At 41.1% G+C, this 12976-nt stretch overlaps 1 protein-coding gene across 2 annotated transcripts in view; it reads left to right on the top strand.

The window, feature by feature from the left end:
- commd10 (COMM domain containing 10) overlaps positions 1–12670 on the top strand; it is a 54030-nt gene extending 41360 nt beyond the window's left edge. For both annotated transcript variants that reach the window (XM_086206485.1, XM_086206486.1), the window contains 2 exons: positions 11364–11423; positions 12109–12670. In XM_086206485.1, coding sequence (XP_086062611.1) covers positions 11364–11423; positions 12109–12147 — 99 coding nt within the window. In that variant the 3' untranslated portion in view covers positions 12148–12670. The remainder of the gene's footprint in view (positions 1–11363; positions 11424–12108) is intronic.
- Positions 12671–12976: the final 306 nt, after the last annotated feature.

Here is a 12976-nt window from a genome sequence, read left to right as displayed (position 1 = left end):
TCCTTCTCTCCTTCTCTTCTCGCCTGCTGTCTTTGTTTTGGTTGGATTGTATCCTAGCCTCTTGGAGCATGTAGACATATGCCCTCTTTCTCCTCTAATTGGGTTTCTGTATTCATGTGGGGATATGGCAGAGGGACAGCCGACAAAGCTGACTCTAAATAAATGTCAGTCCTCAGCTGGGAGAGCTCACTGATGGGCTGTTTATAATCATGCGTCACTAAATGCAAAGGGAGCCGTTAGCTGAGGGGAAGCTGCCAAGGTAAAGGAAAAAGGATACTTGAAGAAAGGTTTATGCATCTTTCCAGTGAGAGATGGAGAGATAGATGAAGGAGGGAAAGGAAGAAAGTGATAGACCTCCACACTTGCTAGTGCAGCCTGAGGGCGGTTTTTGTGAAACTGCATATAGTGTGTGACAGGAGGGAGGTCACTGATGGGCAACTTTTTATCTGTGTGTGTGTGTGTGTGTGTGCCTGCAAGCTGATTTGTTCTCGTTAAATGCCCATGCAAAGACGTATTTGTGGTATGTGTGTGTGTCTTTACCCCATATGTGTGTGAAGTTGACTCTGTGCACAAGTGTGCAGTGTGTTTGCAGCCTTTGGGATAGTTAGTGTTGTGTGTTTTATAGGAATTCATCCTGTCAAGCCTGGAACCCGCTGCCTCGTCCTGTCTTCGCACAAAACAACACAAAGGCACCAAGTTGTTTTTGTTTTTCCTTTTTTTCCCTCCCTTTCAATCGTCGTCAAATTTCTACCATCCTCCCCGGCGTAGCTGCTCTCCTATGCAGTTGTTTACTTCCTGAAGCTGTTAGAGTTTAGTTAGACGAGAGTGGTGTCAGATAGGCAGTCGGAAAAAAAAGAGAGATCGAGTTTAGGGATGAAATATTCAGAGGGATGGAACATTCAGTTCATTCCCAGATGTTTTTTATTATCAGGATAATAGAAAGACAGAGACATTTTTGCCCCCTTGCATGTCTTTGGGAGGGTCCTCACCGCACGGGAAGGGTTTTCCATCATGTCATTGCCTGTATGTCATAAGTCTGACGGACGTTCTTCTTCTCTCTTCTCTTCTCTTCTCTTCTCTTCTCTTCTCTTCTCTTCTCTTCTCTTCTCTTCTCTTCTCTTCTCTTCTCTTCTCTTCTCTTCTCTTCTCTTCTCTTCTCTCCTCTTCTCTTCTCTTTAAAAATGTATAGAGATATAATTTGTGTGTTTGTGTGGGCCCGCACATCCGTTTGTGCTCATTTCTGTTTTAAATACTTGGCTTGATTGACACTTTCTACTGTTTGGCTTTGACAGCTCTTATTTGTTGTAGTCGACAGGCTTTTAGTGAATGGCTGACGTTTTTAGGTTCCACGTCTGTCATTGTGTGACGGTTACAGGGCAATGCTGTGGAAGGGGATACCAGTTTGTGTCACCATCCTTTCACTGTCAATGCGCAATGAATATGCGGCTCCTGCAAAGTGTTTTTTTTGTTTTTGTTTTTTTTCAGACTGGCTCAGGCTCAGAAGGCCATGGGAAGACTAAACATAACAGGCGAACAACTAAAAACAGTGACTGTAGGCTAAATAATTCCAAGACACATAAGATAAGCTGAGCATTGAATTACCTTCATTTATTTAGGATTATATGCATCAGTGTATGAACAAGCACATGTAGCTGACAGCGCACTATATTGAAATATCTCACAGCTACAATGGACACGTCAAATAAATCAAGTAAACTCCGGATTTCAGAGTCAAGCTTCATACTGATCATTTGCCGGTCATGTGGGAGAAATCCACCAAGGAAGAAGCAATTTCCTCTCTGCTAGACGCTTCCATAGATGTCAAAGTTTCCAAAAACCTGAAAGCTCTCAAACCTGGTCATCAGGGAGATTGGAAAAATATTCAACAAAAGGTTAAAGGAAAGTAGGTTAACACCCCCAAACCCCCACCCCCACCCCCCACCCCAGGGGAAAAAAAAAACTCTCATGGACTTGCAGTAGTATTTGCAATTCCACTGACTTCATGAAAATGATTGAGTTTAAGAATAAATAATTATTCCAAACATTGCGAAACATTCACACACAATGATAGTTCACATTTAATGAGGCTTTTACTAAAAATTGCCACTTTTTAATGTCATAATCCTGTCAGGACGTTCTGTCTGTATTCTGTGTGGATAGATTGTTTTTCATTTGTGGATGTTAGTCCTTCTTCCCCTGAATTGAAACTGCCCCTTCCACATTAGCAGCACATACTGATTTTGCACCAGTCAAGCTTGCAAATGAAAGCAAGATTGGAAAAAAAAATACATGAATTTGGCACTTATTGTGAAAAAAATGCAGTATTTTTCCTCTCCCTTATCCCATAATGCAAAGTGTTTTTAATTTTTGATGTATTTTTATGTGAGGGAGGAACCGTTTCGATTTTGAATGCATGTTATGAGTTTATGGAAACGATGCCTAGTAGGAAATGTGCTCCTGTGTTTCCTATGACGTGAGGCACGGCTGCCTGAAAGAAAATGACCTGTTATCTTAACAGCCGAGCCTGTCCAAGTTGTGGTCCGGTGTGAACAACCTTATCGTAGCAAGCCCTTTGGTAATTCTTCGCTAGCATTGCAATGTGTTGAGGCTTTTTTTTTTAGATGTAAAATAGTGTTTGTTGTTGTCACATTTGTTTCTCCGAAGGTAAAGAGAGGGTTCATATTATTTTGTGGCATTTCAACATCAGAGCTGCCTCTATGTTCACAGCTTATACCAGGACACTGGTGAAGCCATCATTTAAACCAATCAGCTTCCTGCTTGCCTTGCTGCCTGCTCATTTTTATCTTCGATTTTAGTTCTGTTTTTGGTTTTTCTCCTCATCAGACCTTCTGTTTTGTTAGTTCACCTTGTATTGCCTTGTCCCGAGCTTGTATTTGTTATTTTTATTTGTTGAAATGAAATCAGTTTTTTGTTTTTGTTTTTGTTTTTTTAATCATGCCAGCCTTCCAATTCCTGTGCTTGGGAAAACTTCACTCCCTATTGCATTTGACTGATACTGTACTGCATTTGTCTTCCAATTTCAAACAGATTTATCTTTTGTTAGATGAACCATCACAATAATTTACAAAACGAAAATATTCCACCAACGTTTTCGAATGACTTCAAATGTCAGGGAAATGGAAAAAGTCTTACGCAAATGACCACAGCATGTTCTAAATCCAGTCCAAAAGCTAAATAATCAGTCTTAAGTGCACACACATTGTAGCCTGTAAGCCAGCAACATGATGGAATAGCAGACACAAAGCCTTAGTCTGAGAAATGCTAGGTTAAAGAGATCATTTTGAATGTCCAGGGGTCAACATCCACCTTGTTTTTATTAATTTATGAAAAAAAAAAGTAGTACAATTTAGTGTAACTATTCTCTGGTGCACATTTGACCCGTCACCAGCTCTTCCTCTTCCTCAATGAGTCAGTTGGCCACAAACCGCAACAGCGCTGATGAGCTACAGATGAACGGGAACATAAAGGAGAAAGACGGCGCACCTGTAGCACTCAAACAACAACAAAAAATCTTTTTTTTCCCGACTTTGAAAGTCTGTGTTTTGACAGCACGGCTGCCTTTGTCAGGCAGCTGAACAAATCCGTGCATTTTTCCAAAAAGAAAGTTGCAAGAAAGAAAGAAAGAGTTGTGCCTAAATTTGCCAAATGTTCCAACAAACTTGAGTGTTTCTCATGCTTGTCAGATCAATAGACAAACAAAAAGTGAGTGAATGAAAAACCTTCCCCGTGTCACTTTATTTTCTAATTAAACGATAAGTCCAAAAATGAATGACATTAGCATGATTTATTCCACATAATTACCTGTTTACTGGAAATATTTCTTCACGCCAGTTGGATGCTGTCACTTTCGTATCTACCCAGGGACACATGACGCTCCACACCACCTCCCCTTATATATATATATATATATATATATATATATATATATATATATATATTTTAATATAAAATCAACAACAACTCTCTGCTGATCATCCTTTAGTAATCAGCAAGATGGCAGAATTCAGCTCAGACATCCAGAAAAGCTTGTGCGAATGTAGGCCGGACAGGAAGACAGGTTGGCAGAGACGTGTGTATTGTTAGTTATCTGACAAACAGCGAGGACACATATGCTGTGTTGCTGTAAATTCACCGACAGAGAGACGGATAGAAGCAGTCAAGCATGCAGACGAGTGGGTAGACCAGATAGCCCACTACCTATGGCAACTTAATTGTGCAGCAGTGAAAATTGTGGAATTTTTTTCCCTACATTTATGATTAATAAGGATGTGCATTGAAGTGAAAGTGTGCTTGTTTATGTGATGTTCAATGATGCAGTCAAGAAAGGGGAAGGGTGTATTTTTTAATGTCTGTTGCTTGTGTCTTTGTGTGTGTGTGTGTGTGTGTGTGTGTGTGTGTGTGTGTGTATGTGTGTGTGTTGAGAGTAGGAGGGAAAAAGGATTGCCAAATTCCAGCAGCTCAGCCTCCTGTGCTTTCTGTCTCTTTGTCTTTCACTGTCAAGATTTCTCTGGCAGGCGGAAGTCAATGGCCAGGCAGCAGCGGAGAGCTCAAATTGGACAAACTGTCAAAAGAGATTCAAGGAGACTTATAATGATGTAAAGTCACAGAGGATAGAGGATAAAGTAACATCTTAACTAGTGCTGTGACTTGATTAACACATTTAATTGAGTTAATCACACTAATAGTCTGGGGTTAGGGTTGATCGCAGCATCGTTATTCAAAATACGGTTATTTTGTTGTGTTTTTGGGGGGGACGAGTATTTGTTAAATAAATGCTTGAAAACTGGTTGAAGAAATCAATTTTTTCCCTTTAGTAAAATCAGCTTAAATCATTTCTGAAGGAAAATCTCTCAGATTACAGCGTCTCAGTGAGTGTTTTACATGACTAGTAAGTAAAGAGCGGCTCGCTGAACTCTCCGGCCCCACCGTGTTTGTGGCGAAATTTCCACAGCGACTTGGCTAAAGCGCCATCAAACGTGCCGTCACTGAGAGACACTGTGATGAGCGTCTGCTGTCGGCTACACACGGGGACGCTGTGCCCTCATCATGTCTTTTGGTAAACACCTGCGATTGAACTATTCATGTGATTAATTTGCTTTAGTAAAATTCATTGTTAAGGGTTAGAGATCAGTCACAGACACCGGTATTAAAACTAACGTTATCACATTCAGTGACTTCGGCACTGATGTTCTCCTGTCCTGGTGTCATTCAGCTTTGGAAAAAAATAGCAAATTCTGCATTCGGCATTCTGAACGGTCTCATGCACGCACACACACACACACACACACACACACACACACACACACACACACACACACACACACACTCTGTACTCATTATGATAGCACAAACTGACACCCGGTATTTTGGCAACAATTGTGCCTTTAAAGCGACATTTGGATCGGTAAACCTGGATTTCCTTTCTGCTGTTTCCTTCTCTTACTATCATCTGCAGTAACACATGTCGCCATCAGTGCGTCCTCCTCTGTGTCCCTGAGACTGGACTGAGACTGAAATCTAAAAGTTTAACTCTCAAATGCACGATTCACTCACTTTCTATAAGCATATTTCAATGCATATTTAGAAGTATCACAACAGAGGATTCATGGAAATTGGAAACTGAAGTGTTTTTTTTTTCTTTTTACAGATAATAAATGGAAGACTGAAGCAACTTTTATGATAAGATTGCGTGCTCTGACCATTTAACTTTAAGGAATAAAAAGAGAGGGACAAGTATTAATTTTATTCGGTGCGGAATACAACTGGGTAATATTTGAATATGAGGTTCAGTAATGACTTATGTGCATAAATGTGGCGACTGCGGATAGTCCCTCAGTAACAAACTAATATGCAGTTAGAAATTTGATTGTGTCAGTAATCTAGAGCTAATGAATGCACTTTGATTCATGGACTTGAATGAATGAGGCTGTGAGGGGGGGCTTGCCTCGATGGACAAACTAATTTTAGGCAATCTGCATGACACTCGTGGATGGAAATGCGCATATATTAGCATTTTCTTTTGCTCATATGCTGAAAACATTATTTAAATTTGCGATATATTAGAATAGAAACCCAACTAGTGATTCACCCACAGGTCAGAAACATCTCCTGTCAGATCCTTCTCTCTCTCTCTCTCTCTCTCTCTCTCTCTCTCTCTCTCTCTCTCTCCCTCCCTCCCCTCTCTCCTCTCCTCTAGGATACTCACATTCTCAAATGTACGTATCATTTATCTATACTGCACTAGGTTGATGGCCACTTGTTGGCAGTTGAGCTCAATTTACTGCACTCTGTGTCTGTCAAGAGTGGACTTTGTCATGCATATTTTAAGATAGCCTCAGCCAGCAGACTGTTATCCTCTATCCGTCTCCCTCCCTGTGAATTTAAACGCAGCTATGTTGTTACAGCAGCTGAGTTATCTGGATTCAAGACGTGTCCGTGGCTTCTTTAGAGGTGATATTGGTTGTTTTAAAAGAAGAAAGCTGGCTTGGACTATTTTGCGTCCTCAAGTCGCTATACTTCCAGTCTCTTCCTCTGTCTCCCTCTCTGGCTTTCCCTTTTCGCCGCTCATGTCTGTTTCTCTTCTCCCTCTTCTTTGTTTTTGTCAGCTTGCCTTCCTTGTTATCTTTTTAGTTTACTCCCTCATCTTTTTTCGTTTCTCCCATCCTGTTCTTTTCAGCTTTTATCAGTGGAAAGTAGGAAATTCTGTTTCAGGGAAAAAGGAACTCGGGGAGGGAAAAAAAAAAAAAATCACTGCTTTGAGAAGCATTTCCAAATCTGACTGAGGCAAATAATTCATGAAGAGTGTCTCTTTGTGTCCGTGTGCCCCATTCACACAAACTCCTTGTGGTATCAGATAGTGCTACTTGATGCTGTGCACTGTGGTCCTGTATAAACTGACATTATTGACACCAGTAACTGTTTGATGAGATGAAAGCACCACTTGATGAATGTGCTTTTTTCCCCTTTCATTCGAGTACATTGATTGGTTCAGGAACACAAAAAAGCTCTCTGAGCTTAACATCAAAAATGCTCTCCTCATACGACTGCTGACACCGCACACTCACAACGCTTACGCTTTTTTTTTAATCTCGTAAAAAAACTGGACAGATTCTGATCAACTCTGGTGGCTAAGACATTACAAGAAACAAGTGATTAACTTTTTCGAGTCGATTTGGGTTCCTGTTCGACGCCATTGGCCATGTGACTTTTTTTTTCTATTTTGCTTGGCAGAGATTTGTGCTCTTTTAGCGCTTTTAGTTTCTGTGTCTTTTATCATCGTGTTTAATGAAGTAACTTCTGGCACTTGGGAACATAGTATGATCAGTAAAAGGTTCTAACACAATCAAATAGGTTGTAAAGTCTAAGAAGGTTCCCTAGAAAAATTGTGAAGTAACAGAATTGTCCTTGTTCTGTAAATGAAGCATATCTCCAGTTAGAGCGTCGTATAAATTCTACGTTTGAATTGTCCAGTCCTCTGCCAGGCTGTTGGGGAGTGGTCAGCATTATTTTCTCCGGCTCTCATCAGTTTTCAGCTTGTCGTTTCGAGCTTCTCAAACTCCCAGTCCCTGGTTTAGTTTCGCAATACTAAGAAGAAGAAAAAAAAAAACCATGCTTTTGGTTTTCACCTCGTAAAATATGTACTTCTTAAATTATTCTTGGATGGATAAACTGTAAAAGACACGCTGAGAACATTGTAGGAGTATTCTCCCCAGTGAAAAACAGTGTCTGATGTAACAAAGCAGGATGCCCACTTTTTTTTTTTTATCGAGAATTCAATCAATATCCATATATATCTACGGTTTATGAGCACATATTGTTTTTATATTTGGGCCAAAATAGTAAAACCCAAGACGCTATAAACCAGAATTGACCAAACAACATAAAGGCATCATCAAGTTGTAGCTTAATCCCTGTTATTCCCTGCCAGTGCCCCTCCATGACTTTCCTGGCTCATCTGGGAACTGTTTAAGAAACCTTGTCAAAAGCTATTATGCTTGCACAGCAAGCTGCAACTGAATATTTAATGTAGCAGTTATGGAATAATATGATTAGAGATACTTCTTCTTTTAAGTTTGTTTTTCTTTTGTTAGTTTATGCTTTCTAATGTGTTGGGATTCCCTCAGTGCAACCTGAACCTCAGGTGGAAGAGAATTCATGATTGTCATCATTGGTTAATCCTGTTTTCTGTCGCTCTGACACAGATACCAAGTGTGCATACTCAAGTGTGTCACTCGTCAAGCTCCCTGTTGCAGTATGCAGCATCAAGACTTGGTTTTGAGGGTTTAAATGACAGTGGGTTTTGTTTAGGGTAAAGGTAGGGGTTGGATGCAGATGGCAAGTGGCTACAGAATCCACCATACAAATGTGTGTGTGTGTGTGTGTGTGTACATGTATTCCTCATAAGCAGACATTATGTGGACTAGTCTCCTCATGCATAAAACATTAAATTGTAGGGTTACGACTTGTTGTACAGTTGAGGTAAGGTTGGGTTAAGGTTAGGGTAGATCTCCGGGAAATTAATGTCAAATCCACTTAGTGTCCTCTGAAGTGATGGAAATGCGCGCGCGTGTGTGTGTGTGTGTGGGTGGGGGGGGGTGTGTGTGTGTGGGTTGTAGTATATGCCTATGATGATGATGATGCATCCTATCCCCATTAGTGTTAGCCTAGATCTGTCAGAGCCACGTTGGATTCCTGCTTAGCAAAAAATCCACCCTTGAGGTACAATGGGATTGGCCAAACTTATCTATTCAGAAACAAACACACACAGACACACACAGACACAGACACACACACACACAGACACAGACACACACACACACATTCTGGCCTACAAACGAAACATACCAAAGACAAAATTGTTTCCTTTCATCACACATGCAGCAGTGCATAGATACTAGACTCATCAATGTCCAGTTCACTCAAGCCCAAACACACACACACACACACACACACACACACACACACACACACACACACACACACACGCGCGCGTGCACACACACACTTTAATCCTCAACCTCTGTGTAACAGTCAGGGAGTTGCGCTCTGGGGTGTTTTTTTCTTCTCGTGCTGTTAAGTTTTGATTGACATCACATAGAAACAACTGCCCCACATCTCACCTCTGTCTAACAATGTAAAAAGAAGCTCCTTTTGACTGACGACTGTGCATTTTATGCTTTCCAGTGTGACTGGTGTTGTTTGAGCCACGCCCAGCGAAGCTCATTAACCCAAATATGTGATTATGCAGTGCAGGTTTCTCCTCATTAGTGTGGAGATCAATAGGAAACTGAACGGAGGCTCAGATCATTGCTGTGTCTTCAACATTTCAATGATTTAGCTGCAGATCCACTTTTTATTTCAAGTCATCCCAGCCTCCTTCTTGACTCTGAGGACGTATTCATCGCCTCACGCTACTCTGATGTGTATCTTCATTTCATTGTTGATCACTGTGTAACAGCACTTTAATAAATTGTTATATTACCTTGTCGCAGCAGCTCTTCCCGTGCCCTCGCTAAATTAAAGGTTGTCCTACATTCTCCTTGTGCTACAGAGCTACGAGTGGGGAGTCGGAGGTGGGGGGGGGGGGGGGGGGGCACTGAAAAGAGATAACATTTTCCCTTTGTGCACTCCTTTATGGACTTTTAACGTTGCCTCTAATTAATATCTCTGCCATTAATTTGCTGTGACACATTGTCTCTCTGCAGCCAGCCAGCCAGCCAGCCAGCCAGCCAGCCAGCCAGCCAGCTAGCTTCAAGCCCTTAAGCCCCTGCTAGTCTCTAAGCAGCAAACTGCAGCAAGAGAGAGAAAAATGTACTATGCAGCCTGACAACCGACATGTGGTTTTAAGTGACTTTTCAGCACAGATTTCTTTATATTTTTGTTTCTTTTGTTGCGTTTGTTTCGGCTTCCTCCTGCCCTCCTCTGTGGGGGCCAAGAGTTCAGTGCTTTTATCAATATTCACTCCGATGCACCCTGCTTGGCTCCAGGTCTGCCCTCCTCGCTGGCCATGAAGCGTTCACCGTGTTCCAGCTATTTCTTCAGTCATGATGGATGCAGATAGATGGATAAAGTGTGTTGTCATTATGCCCGCTTGTGGGGCTGGATTATTGCTAAACCTTGGTTTCTGATGCTGGGATGATGATGATGATGATGATGACGATGACGATGATAAGGATGATGATGATATGGGTCCTTGAAGGTTATGTCGTCACCTATTCCCGTTTGTTTGGCGGCAGGATTAAAAAGGCGGAGGGGGTACAGCTTGATTGGAGGCCATTTGATGAGAGTGCAGATCTGCTTTGCATAATGAAAAACATCATTTTATTCTCATTGGCCTTTGTAGGGTAAAACAGACAACCAAAAACATCCACAAGAGGCTTTTTTTCAAATCTTCAATTAAAGAAAATAATGTAATCTCCAAAACATTAAATTTCATTCTTCCAGCAGATACAGAGGCAATGTTGCTGCTCTGTTTTCAAAGGAATAAAAAGAACGATGTTCGGCATCACTTTAGTGATAAAACTCATTTTTCACAGGGTTGTTTTTGTTATTTCGTTTTATTTTATGTAAAGAAAAATACTCAGTTTGTCTTTTTTGCGTGAGCTCTGTTTAACATTTTGGTAGATGCCTCAATGGTTATCTGTTATACAACACGAGCCATGTTGGCCCTTTCCAACGATGCAGCCGTTCTCAGCAGAAGGATGGGTTTTCCCTCTGTCGGCCAGTGGACCGTGGCTGCCTTCTGTGTATTTTTAAACGCACTGATGGATGAGACTTGGAGGATAGCACATAGTGGCCAGAGAAGGCAGTAATAATGAATGAAGGTTTTTATAGAAAGCACAAGGAGCCAGCCGACGCCATCACGGTGCTGTTCAGGTGCTCTTATCGCTGCCTGTTAATCTTCTGAAGCTCTGTTTTTCCATGCTGACTCTACCCCCCCCCATCGTGACTTCTGAATGCCATATGGAGATTTCCTCCAATTGCTGTATTCATTTCAACTCAGTGATGGACTGAATATATTTTGGTGGTCAAAGATGAACGTAAATGATGTCATCTTCATTGCGACATCATAATGTTCTGCTAAAGCCCTTTCCTGAACGTCCTCTCAGTAATGATAATAAAGGAGTAACTCATTCAACTCCACTATAAAGAAGACACTTAATCCCTTTTATGAAATTCCTGTGGAGTCATTCATTATATTGTATGACTCTGGACAAACGTGGATGTGAAATGCAACTGGGCTGCTTGGACACAATGGCAAGGCGAAACTTCTAGTTCGTTAGATTCTTCCCCCTTCTATTTTACAGCTCTCTAACACTAACCCCCCCAATCTGTGTCTCTAGGTTCAGGAAAACGTCTTCGTTGAGTTTAACCACCAGGAGCTGCTTGAGTTCTACAACAAGGTCTGTTTGTGTGTATGTGTGTGTCTGTGTTGTCAGTGTGTTTGCATGCGCTGTACCTGTATGTGTCCACTTGTGCGTCACATTTCAAATCAAAGCCTCCATATTTTGACATTTTCCTTTTCCCCACATTCACATTTGTCTGTGGGTGTACAACTACTTAACCAACCAATGTTAATAAGAGAAGAGTTGAGCGTCAATCTTGTAACTTTTGTAAGTGAACTCTGAAACTGTTGGTAAAGGCTTCACCTCCCCCATCGTGCATTAAACTGCAGAACTTCAAGTAAACGGGGACAAGGTACTTTCAGTTGTGGTCAATAGCTCAATAAAATGTTTTCAATTGAGGTATTTTCATTTCCTGGAATGGTTTTGGACGTGCAAGTTTTTCATCTGACAACAAGAAGAAGAAAAACCTCTGGGAGTGACAGTCTTCCATGGTGCATTCAGTGTTGATCAGCAGATGTTACCTGACAAAATGCACCTGCCTGCCTGTCTCCTAATTCTGTGATTCATTAAATTGCCACTCCTTTTCTCTGTCTATTTTCAACTTTCTATTTCTGTTGGGTTTTGTGTGTGTGTGTGTGTGTGTGTGTGTGTGTGTGTGTGTGTGCCTACACACGTGCGTGCAAGTTTCATTCGTGTGCCTCTTCTTTTCCAAACGCTCATGGCTTTCTCCGTTTTCTTACAGCTTGAAATCGTGCAAGGCCAGTTGGATTCCCTGACTTGATGTCTTGTGGTCGTTAGCACACGCACACACACACACACACACACACACACACACACACACACACACAGGCACACACACAGGCACACTGCTGACAGCTACACCAGCTGTTAGAGGCTGGGCAATGCCTCTGATTTATTAAAGAAACTTGTAAAAATGTGACAGCGGTTCATGTTTGCGCTCATTTCTAAGAATGATGAATCTAAATGTCTCTCTTGTTGCATCTATCACCAAGAGGATGGAGGAATTGTTGTTTCCTGTACTACTTTTTTTCAATAAAAATGTACTTTTCTCAAACTATTTGTTGATACATGTACCTTTTAGAGAATGACTTAACATTTGACTTCCCTGTGAAAAGGTTCTGGTCATTTGAACTTTTACTATAAATGTGCCACCGTTTTTCATCTGAAAGAAAGGCAGTAAAAGGAACATAAATGTCAACATGTCATCCAAAATGAAAATAAAAACAAATTACTATGTTACTTGGAGAATGTCCATGTAATATTCCAATAAAATCTAATATGAAGTCCATCCAAGATGTTGTTTATTAGTGAAGGCTCATTATTTCTCATTACAACCAACCTGGACTACTGTTTCAACAGATGGGAGGTCTCGGAGGCACCGCTGCCCTCCAGTGTGTGTGTGTGTGTGTGTGTGTGTGTGTGTGTGTGTGATATGTCCTTGATGACAGTTCTGCCCTTCATTTTGTGTATATAGGTGTATGTTTTTGATGTTTTGAGTGTTGTCCTTCTACCTTGATATTTTATTTAAACTGAACCATATCAGATTTGCTTGTTTGCTCCGGTCTTACTTTTCTCATTATTATTTCTGT

This window comes from Aulostomus chinensis, chromosome 6 (assembly GCF_037954235.1).
Source record: "Aulostomus chinensis isolate RoL2024-O1b breed Wild chromosome 6, RoL_Achi_v1.0, whole genome shotgun sequence".
In the NCBI taxonomy this organism is placed as follows: domain Eukaryota; kingdom Metazoa; phylum Chordata; class Actinopteri; order Syngnathiformes; family Aulostomidae; genus Aulostomus; species Aulostomus chinensis.
The sequence above is the reverse complement of the archived record's forward strand: the minus strand, read 5'-3'. Positions and strand labels throughout refer to the sequence as shown.